The sequence below is a fragment of the Vicugna pacos genome, chromosome 1 (genome assembly GCF_048564905.1).
Source record: "Vicugna pacos chromosome 1, VicPac4, whole genome shotgun sequence".
NCBI classification, from domain to species: domain Eukaryota; kingdom Metazoa; phylum Chordata; class Mammalia; order Artiodactyla; family Camelidae; genus Vicugna; species Vicugna pacos.
This window is the reverse complement of record NC_132987.1, coordinates 10,371,900-10,382,355: the sequence shown is the minus strand read 5'-3', so window position 1 is coordinate 10,382,355 and position 10,456 is coordinate 10,371,900. Positions and strand designations below refer to the sequence as shown.

Sequence of the window (10,456 nt, the reverse complement as noted above, 5' to 3'; positions counted from 1 at the left end):
CAGTACGGAGCGACCGTATTCTCGGGACAGGCTTAGTGAAGATGTACGTGCCTTCACCCTGGGCCCCTGGGCGCGTTTCTCTGGAGAGGATGCGCACACCTAGGTACTGCCAGGTTGGTCTCTAATGTGGCGTATTATTTATGAGCACTGATTTCTCCATGTACTTACCACCACAGCACCTGCAAGTTGGAAAATACTTTTAAGACGATGCAGTAGGCCTCTGTCTTTGAAAGACAGTGGGTTGATTATCTGACCTTTGCTAAGGCACCTCACACACGATCCTGCGAGGATGTTGTATACAGTAATGTACCAAGCCTAACATGGGTGCTGGGCAAACAATACCAATGTCTTCAGTCTGCATTACTTCTAGGTGGTTTTAGTAGCAAAGATCTGTCAGGGGAAAAGGAACTACAAAAAAAAAAAAAGAAAGCAAAAGAAAGGAAATGAACACAGCACTGGTAGGTGGTGGTTTTAACATTGTTTATTAGCACAGTAACAAATGCAGACTTAAGTCCACAACATATAACCAATCCACTGAGCAACGCCTACTCCACGCCTTACAGGTAACAGCTTAAGGTATTTTACTACAGGTTTTCACAGGTCCTGATTCAGATACCTCTACCTTTCCACAATAAAGTAGACTGGCATATAAAAGAAAATACATCACTACTCGTTTCCTATATGGTGTCTTAGCGCCACGGGTCCATTTTTATATATATGAGATGACAATCTCTAAAAGCTGTTAAATATCAATATTCCCTTCCAAGAAGGGAAAACAAATTCCAATTTTTTCAAACAAAAAAGTATGTAGTCTTGGAAGGACTTTACATAAATGGCCATGTGTGTAACCTGTACAAAATTAAGCTGTTTTCAATTTACAGACTACAAGCGACTGAACCCAAATGTCTATTCTTTGTACTCCATTATCAGCTAATACTGCAGAACTAATGACAGTTTTACAAGTTGCTATTAACCAATTCTGTCTACTGTAGCAAGATACCTTAAGTTACAACAAAATCTTAGGAAATAAGACTGAATAATATCTGTTATAGAAATACCCTACTCTTTACCAACTCCCACCCTCCCCCCCCCTTCAAAATCATAAGCAGCTCTCTCTGTGACAGACAAATAACGTAAAGAATTGTGAAAACCCAATTTATGTAGCGTATCTCTTGGTCCACTGTCTGGCCATTCTGTCATGTTCTGCTCTGTTGGTCATATACTGAGTGGCAATACTTCCCACCAACGGGTCGGCTGGAAGAAAAGAATGTAGATTACTTTGAAGAAAGGAAAAGAACATTTTAAGTTTTAGCAAATAAGTTAGTGACAGCTTGGGAAGGAATGTACAAAGTAGCTGTGATCAAACCACTCCACCATTCTGGAGACTTTTTCCTTCTAGCCTTCAAAAAACCCAGCGTGCACACAGTGGGGAAATTCTCATCCAAACAGAAGGCACAAGCTTTAGTGCTGGTCTGGCTTGATCCTCATTTCTCTCCCAGCAAACACCAGCCCTTGGAGGGTTTCTGGCTCTTCTGTGCTAGGGTGTGCAGTGTTTGGCCCTAGACTACAGTGAACATCCCAGCTATGTTCTGACCTTTTGTTCAATGGCACCAATTAACATATGACACGGAAAATCGTCAAGTCCTCAGGTCAGGGCTGTTGCAGTGCAACATCATTTACCTCCTCACTGTTTACCCAGAAAGAGCCAAATCTGCCAGGTGAAAACCTGTACTTCTGATTAAGTTAAGTACAGTGTTTCCCTGAAACCTAAATAGAATCTTTAATAAATTTACGTCTGATTTATCTAGAAAAAAATTTCAATACGAGGAAATTAAGCACCCCTCACAAACCACAGTCTGGTAAACACCAAGTATACAGCAGAGAAACACCCCTTTCAAAGTGGACCACCACCCAGTAAGCAGCCATGGGGCCAGAGCTGGGTGGACCTGAAGGCAGAGGTGAGGTCAGACGCAGATGACTCAACATGTACAAGAGTGGTTTTGGAGAACTGTACGGGAAATATGCAAAAGGTGAAAAAAATAAAGGAGAATGATTGAAAATGTAAAAACCTAAAGCAGTCTTATGTAAGTCTTCAGTTTGTAACAGCTTGTTCCCAGAATGTATCAGTGGTGAACCCGCTGCGTCTTTCAACTGGTAGACTGAATTCTTAATAAGCACTTTCTTCAAAAAGCAACTGGCTTTGGCCTTTGAAAGCTCGTACAAAAATAAAATCTGAACTGTATCTTTAGAAAATCTTAGTTTAAGTAGAGAATAAGTATTTTCCAGGTGAGGAGGAATAAAACAAGGCAAAGAATTATTCTTACCAGGATTACAGTCTGTAAGAAGTGAGCAGATAGAAAGGAGAACTTTAGAAATGGTTAGTGCTGGACTCCAATTATCTTTCAATATGTCCAAGCAAATAACTCCTTGACTGTTAATATTACAGTGATAGATTCTTGTCCGAAATGTAACCTAAAAAATAAGGTAGTGTTAAAAATTTTAAACAGCAAACAGTGAAACTTTTTACTAAATCATCTTTTCAATTAAGTGGCCCTAATTAAAACTTGTAAAAGAAAGTTTTTAAAAAGAAATACAATAACAGTTTAACCAAGGCTAATAAGAGACTACTTAATAAAACTGAGATGAGAAAATTCACTGATACAATCTCAGGGATTTTCAATGTCATTTAAAAAGTAATAATAGTCTGCCAACAAAAAGCAAGGTAACTTCAGTATGTCTTGAATTCATCTTTAGCAGTTTTAATGTTTTAAATACTTTTCTGACATTTCCGTTTGAATAACTAATTGTTTGCTGACCTCTTGTGTTGGCTGCTAGTACTACACGGCTTCCCAGCAAGCTTTAGAGTCGTAATTCAGAGGTACAACATAGTGGATACACAAAGACAAAGTGCTTAGCAAACAATGATCACACACCCCAAAATCCGAAAATTATGTTTGAAGATGAGATTTGTTTCTAACCTTTCTATTAGATCCTGCCCACCTAAACCGCAGGATTCGTTTTAACAGTCTCTGCAGGGTGAGGAGCCAGAAAAGGGTGAGGACCACAGCAGCAGATCAATCAGCGCCAGGTCGCACGAGCCAGGGTTATTTTGGTTAATCTGCTAATTTTTACTTGTGAAACATACTGAATCATTCCAAAGTAAAAATAACCTACAACTTTACCACCTTTTTTTTTAAATGACAGACTTTCAATCACTTCTTGCAGCTGCTGCTGTACCTCTACTTAGCAGTCTGCCCCATCCCTAAGAAGAGGTTTTCCCTCAGACTGTGAATGGAAGACCCGCAGACTGTTGAGTGTCACAGGAGACAGGTGACCTGAGCAGTCCCCACCCATCCTTGATGAGAAAAACCAGAGCCTGGAGGTGAGGATCTGCACTCGACCAAAGGATGACAGGGAGCAGAACCCAAGGCTTTGTTTGGTAGGAGATTCTGACTCTCTAATTGTTTTAGTGCATAGATATTTTGACACCATTTCTATCTGTTCAAAAACTTGTCCCGTTGAGTGGGAAACAGGGCATTTACGGGTTGCTGACTGTTACTGTACATAGCAGGACTTTACGCCCCATCAAAACAAAGCACTTACTCTTAGAAACGGCCCCTGCCAAATGAGGCAAAGTCACCCAAAGAAGCGTTTTGTATATGTTCAAATGTACTTAGAGATTTGTTAAGATATAACAGAAATCTATTTTTTGTGATTAAAAACTCAGTTATATAACAGAAATCTATTTTTTGTGATTAAAAACTCAGTTTTAAAAGCTTCGATAATCCTTCATGGGAGTGTGTACATTTTGGCATAACCAGGGGGAGCATCTTACCTTTGGAGGCTTGAAGGGATATTCTGGCGTAAAAGTGATATCAAGGAAGAAGACACCACCCTCATACACAGATCCGGGAGGCCCTAGGATGGTTGACCTCCACTCATAGATGTTGTCGCCTTTGGGACCAGCACTGTGAAGTGATATGTCAGAAGGTGAGTAGATGGTGGCACATCCCAGTTCTTACAGTGTGTCAGAAAAAAAAAGGAGGGGGCGGAGATCACCCCTTCTCCCTTTTTGTTTAATGTGTGGATTTTCTCCATGAAACACCAGTACCTTTCAGACTCACTCTGATGCAGGCTCCAACGACCCACTGGCCTTTAGGTCAAGTAAATGGTAAAAGAATGTTGAAACCATTCTAAGCCGACTTAGCTGTGAAGAAGTAGGAAATCCCCTCAGTTCTCAAACCCTCCTCTTGACACATAAGAAAATGCAAACAATACTTTCCGAAAAAGGAAACACCACTCAGCACACAGAATTACATTAACATAAATTAGTGACAAATTTTTGTTCACAGCTACGTCATTTCTGACTGACTGGGGCTCTCCCTCCTTATTCTCGTTTCTCCACAATTTTACCCTAAAAGGAGTCCAACAGATTGCAATTCTCTTTACAGGGTAAACCACACTGGGTGGGAGAAGGATGACAGGTATCCAGTGATTCAATTTTCATTCCAGTATATGTTGAATCCTGTATCAGGTTCTCTACGGATTAGTTGGGACGTTTATCTATCTGTTACCTGTTAGATCCGTGTCATTTACACTTAGTTACGCAGCAGTGGCCACAGAGACCGTTCTGGAGCATCGTGCTGTCTTACAGAGTTCTCTGTATTCAAGCATATTAATAGACAAAAATATAAAAATATGGACCCTCCAACTCCAAGGCCTGTCCAAGCAACTTAAGTGCAATACTCTGATACTGAGAGGAGAGAAAAAGACAAGTTTGGGAAAGGGTATTAGTTATTCATTTAGAAAGATCTGCCCCCAGCAGGGTGATAACATGGGTGGTGGTGTCAAGTGTTAAGTTATACATTTTCACATTTTCAAACCTAACTAACTATTCACAGCTGCTTCAAGGGTAACAATGTGTGTGAGCCAAACAAGAAGTCCTCACTTGGAGAGATTTGTACGTCCCAGTCAACACAGAATAATTCCTACAGAGCAGGCCAAACTCTCTTAAATAAATGTATGGTGTGAATTGGATTCATTCACTCAGACACTTACTGATGGCCCGGTTTCCATAATGAACAAGATGGTAACTCTGTCTTCAATGTGTCCCTCTGCTAACCGGTTACACATGAAGTTCAATTCCTTCATTTAAGAAAAAGAGAAGATGAAGAGGAAGGGAGAGGGGCAAAAAAAAAAAAAAAACCTACCTCTAGCCCTATACTTTCCTCAAACCCATCACAGGGTTTTTTCCCTTTCAGTCTGAAATTTGGAGTGGAAGGAACAACAGGAACATATAGCTGAGGGGAGTGAGCTCTCAAAAGAAAACCAGAAGAAAGAAAGTTGGGGAGGAAAAACATGGTGTGGCAACAAAGGAGGGAGAAAAGAAGGCAAAGAACAGGGGCCAGTGGGGAATGTCAGGGCCCAGACTGGTCAGGGGGCAGGAGTTCAGATGCTGCCCTGAGCGAGCACTTACTAGCTGTGTGGCCTTGAGCAAGTCATCAGCGTAAACCACCCACCTCTCAGGAACGTTTTGAGAATTAAAACAATACAACAGACCCACGGTAATCTCATTGAACAGCAGTGGTCGCCAATAATTATTCCCACTGGCTCAAACAGTATTGTCCCTTAGTATCTCCTTGTGATGGGAATTCCCAGAAGTATTAAAAACCTGTTTTACATGTATGTAAAGAGAGAGAGATCATTTAATTCACACTGTCTCGAATATTAAGCCATGCAGCAGAGACCATCTCTGAGTTAAAAAAAAAAAAAAAGGATGACTTCGGATTTTGCGTGACATCTGACCATAGTCTTCATACGGTGGGATGTAGGGAGAGCTCTTCATCGGCCCTCTCTCTCTAAAGACATGCAGTGACACCTCTAGAGAAAGGGTACTGCTGATTGCTGATTGTCTTGAGGTTAGAACTGGTCCTTGGGCATCTTAAGTCTGCCTACCTGCCTACATGTTTGCATCCAGCAGTGTGCTTGGGCAGGAAGTCTAAAGACACCGGCTGATACAGCTATGATACCTTCTACCAGATTGGAGTTAGCTGAAAAGTGACTAGGCAGATGAAGAAGACACTAACACAGACGCTGCAGATAAAAAGACAAACTCTTCTCTTGTATCTAATTCCTGGTATCTAAGACTTAAATGCAAAAGGCTGTCATTTACTCTAAATCCCTCTTTTTACAGGTGAGGAACCAAGGCCAAGAGAAGAAGCAAGGACATCTAGAACATGCATCAGTAGCCATACTGTCTTCCTCACAGTCAGCGTGGTGATGCTGAGAGTCCCCACCCCCACGCTGCAAAATAACAGCAAAGTCAGTCTAACCCTGGAAGTGACATGTTGGCATGGGCCCAATTCTGCTGACCCTTGGTACAGGAAAAAGATAAAAGAAGATCAAAGGTTTAACAGCATACCACTACAGATTTTATGGATTGTACAAAAAACTGGTGGTTTCCAAATTTCACTGGGTTCATCAAAATAATCTATGGAACTTTGAAAAATAATACTAAGTGGAGTAGAATCAAATGTAGTTGAAATCATACAGCATAAAACAGGAGCTTTTGTCAAAGACTCAATGGCACGGATCCCTGGCCTGTGGGTCCTTACCCCGGGGGTTTGGAAATCACGGTGAAGGGTCTGAGAACCCACTGCAAAGACCCAGCAATGCTGCCTGAACAAACACTTTAGGTGCCCATTTCAAGGCTGTTATTGGATGAATTAGCTTTTTGTCATGCATTTTCTGAATCGTAGAATAAAAAAAATTATGATATAGGGGCCTGCAAAACTTTTGCTTTTTTTCCCTTTCCACTCTCACTGCAAAAGTTAGGATCTCCTGGTCTAGAGTTGGGCAGACAGAGCCCCGGCGGGAGCACAGGGTGGAGGGGAGGGATGCAGGTGGAAGTCAGCAGCTCTCAGAAGGCCGCAGTCAAGGAGGAGCCTCCCCCAGGCTGTTCAGGGAAAGGCCTGTGCCAGCACCCCACATGCTTCTCTGCGGAACTACCCGCTGGGTTTACCCTCGGCCAGCACGCCATTCCCGGCCTTCCGCCCCCTCCCTTTAACAGAGGATACTTCGGTTTCACAGTAAGAAATGTAACTCCAATTTTAAACACTGGTAGGAGTTTACTAGTCAGTCTTAAGTAATGAGGAAGTGGACAGTTCTGAACTGAAAGATGGGGGGTTGAATTTAAGATGTTAAGGAAAGATGGAAACAAAAAAAACACGTACTCCTGTCTGAGGATACTGAACCCTGACTGATTGGGATCTGCAAGCAGCTGAGACTGAGAGGGCAAAACCAGAACACGCCTCTGCCTCTCAGGGTGTTTCTTTCTGTAACAAAAACGCTTTTGAAAATCAAAGTGTAATACATAGAACTCTTATACAAGGCAAAAAGAACTGTGCTGTTAATTCAGTTTTTTCCTTCTAGTCAAAATAAATACAGCTGCGGTGAACATTTTAAGGGAAATAATAATTTCTACTTGACACAATTTTTTCTTTCTTGACACAATTAAGGGTTTCTGACTTCGTGCAGATACACCAACAATGCAGGGGTTGTCAGGAACCACAACCTATTGTTGGCACAGGAAGGTGGGCTGGCTGGCTGGGAGGCCCTGTGTCTCCACCAGCAGACGCAGCGCAGCCCAGGACCCGCCTCATGGCCGTTCCTGGCTGCCGGGCAACCCGGGGACCCGTCTTCCCGGTGGCCGCGGGCAGGGCGGCTTGAGGCCACAGTTCTGTCTCATTAACACTATCTTGGTAATTACACAACGCAGAGAGCTATCAGTTGGTAGTAACTTTTGCTTAACGCATATGGTTTTAAGTAGAATTTGAACAGTATAAAATGTAATTAATACAAGTCATTTAAGATGTAATCCTAAGAAATTAATAAAACCAATTAAAAGAAACTATCATTAGAGCAATCTTACTACTAGAGTCTGATGTGTACTCTGGGTTGACTTAAACGTTTCCAAGATAACCACGTAGGCCAATGTTTAAGCTTCATTTTGTTTTGTTATAAAATCGTGTTTTTCTCATTCCTTCCCCATTCCCATCCTCAGTACTAATTCATTCCAGACTATACTGTGCTTCCATTTCAAGTTAGAAACCAAAGCTGCACTTCAATTTTCAAAAGGTATCACTGATTTCTTACAAAGAACATCCTAAGAGCAAGGCAAAAATTATAATCCATTTTTAAAAATTATATTTCAATCTGACCAATTTTTAAATTTTTATTGGGAGCAATGACCCTTGCTTACAAGCACAGAAAACCCAAACTTCAGATGTTATTTAAAGCATAATCCTAAAAAACTTAACTATCTGGTCTCACACCCTAGAAAAAAGTGAGGGATGAGAGGATGGGAAGCTAACATGCCACAAAGCAGCACGTGGACAGCAGCGACAGCAGCAGCAGCAGCGAGAGTGGGGAGGGGCAGCTGTCAAGTGTGCCAGCGTATTCCTAGAAGGGGTAGAGGCCCAGGACCAACCAAAGGAGCAGCTTGGTTGTACCCATCTAAACACCCCAAATAACCCCGACAGCATCCCACAGTGCAACGACTGGCGTTTCATGCACACGGAGAACTGGTACGTGGAGTGAACTTCATCATCCCCAGAAGAGCAGGTGTGGCAGACTGCTGCCTGGCTAGTCCACATGCTTTCCTCTTCTTTGTAGAAGTGTCATGGTAAATGAAGCAAACTAGTTGCTTATATGAAGTGCATCACTCACGTCCCAAAATCCCCCCGACCCCCACATTTCTACAGTAGCTTCAGAGCAGTGGTTCTCAATCGGGGGTGATGTCTCCTTGCAGGAGGCGGATGTCACAACTAGGACGGAGGGTGCTACTGGCACCTGGTGGGGAGAGGCAGGCAGCCCCCACAAGAAGAATGCTCTTGGCCCCAGGTGTCAACAGTGCCAAGGCTGAGAATCCTGCCTTAGGGAAAATGTGCTCTAAATTCAGCTAGCAGAAAAGAGCTTCAGTCTGAATCTCTACTGTCCCACTCCAGTGCCATCCTCTGATGTTTTACTGCTCAGGGCCTGGTACAGAAAAAAGCATTTATTATACAGGAGTTATTATTAAAAGTTAGATTGGCATATGCCCCAATGCTCTACAGACCCCTGCTACTCAAAATGTGGCCCCCGGACAAAGAACATCAGCATCCCCTGGGTGTTTACTAGCAATGCAGACCCGGACTCCACCCCAGACCTAAAGCATCAGAATTTGCATTTTAACGAGGTCTCCCGATGATTCTTAAGCCCAGTGACGTTTGAGAAGCCAGCTACGGAGGACATTAAGTGGTAATAAACACCGACTCTGCTTTCTAATCTTCTAGCTCTAAGTTACTATTTGTATTATCTAGCTCCCTTCTTCACTGTCTAATTCTTTGCAGGAAGAAACAAGTATCAACCTGCTGCTGCTTCAGCTCTGTTGAGATCAACATCCACAGCATGCACGGAACTCAGGCATGTTTACAGGAGGAGATCCACAACCAGAGCTGTGCTCCCCACAGCAAACACACCGCCCAAAGTCCATTCTTAATATACTCTTCTTTTGCTAAGAAATTCACGAAGAATGTGATAAAATATTATGAATCCATCTTACCAATCTACCAGAAGGAATCCTCACCTCCCACAATCACCTCCCGGTAGACACACTCTCTAGGGAATGAAAGCTGCCTTTCTCCGTGGGATCTACTTAACACAACCAGAGGAATTTTATAAAACAAAAACAAAAAATGTGTTGTCCTCAGCATCCCTTCATAAAACAGTAACCGTCTGTAATCTAAGAGTGAGTAGCAGAAGGAACTTGAAAAATCAGAAAACCTCACTGAAGTGACCACCAGGCGAGTGACATGGCTTGGTGAGGGCTATTAAAAAGGAGGGCACAACCACTGTCACAGTCCTTCCCAGTAAGCGAGGGGCCTCCTCATACAAACAAGGTGGTGCAGCCTGGCACGTATGTCAGGTTCCTGGCCCCTGGAAAGAACTTTCAGACCAAGGGCCAACCCAAGGGACTCCCCACAAGGGCTGGTGCTCACATAAGAATTCGCATCAGTGGTCCTCTGTGCATCTAAGCAGGTGTGCTGGAACAGAGCGGGTCCAGAGGGTGCGTTTGCCTACGTGTAAGAGGGAAAACTAACTCACACGGAAAACTGGGAATAGTGTGATCCATGTCCCTAAGAAGCCTCCCCACAAAGCCCCCGAAGTCCTGTTATGCCAACACTGGGGAAAGGGCACCTACGGTCTTCCTCCGGCAGGAAGTAGACAAACCTGAAAGGAATTTGTACCATACTCTTCATGAAGCCCTAGGCTGATGTGAGGCCTGCGGAAGCTGCAGAGTTCATTTCTGAAATCTGTTCCAAATCAGAAGAGAACAGACTGCCTGTAGATGACTTACACAGAATGCTACAGCTATGTGGGCACACAATCTTACATCGGATTCCAGTTTCTAGACAGT

At 43.0% G+C, this 10,456-nt stretch overlaps 1 protein-coding gene and 1 long non-coding RNA gene across 4 annotated transcripts in view; one reads left to right on the top strand and one right to left on the bottom strand.

Annotated features, from left to right (window-relative positions):
• Window positions 1-463: 463 nt before the first annotated feature.
• LOC102540481 (ubiquitin-conjugating enzyme E2 E1) overlaps window positions 464-10,456 on the bottom strand; it is a 67,640-nt gene continuing 57,647 nt past the window's right edge. For all 3 annotated transcript variants that reach the window (XM_072949369.1, XM_072949382.1, XM_072949395.1), the window contains 3 exons: window positions 3,836-3,968; window positions 2,325-2,472; window positions 464-1,254 (listed from right to left, as the gene is read on the bottom strand). In XM_072949369.1, the coding sequence (XP_072805470.1) occupies window positions 1,157-1,254; window positions 2,325-2,472; window positions 3,836-3,968 (379 nt within the window). In that variant the 3' untranslated portion in view covers window positions 464-1,156. The remainder of the gene's footprint in view (window positions 1,255-2,324; window positions 2,473-3,835; window positions 3,969-10,456) is intronic.
• On the top strand, window positions 3,859-6,777 carry LOC140689216 (uncharacterized). Its single transcript, XR_012064109.1, has 2 exons — window positions 3,859-3,990; window positions 6,194-6,777. It is a non-coding gene; the product is annotated as an uncharacterized lncRNA (long non-coding RNA).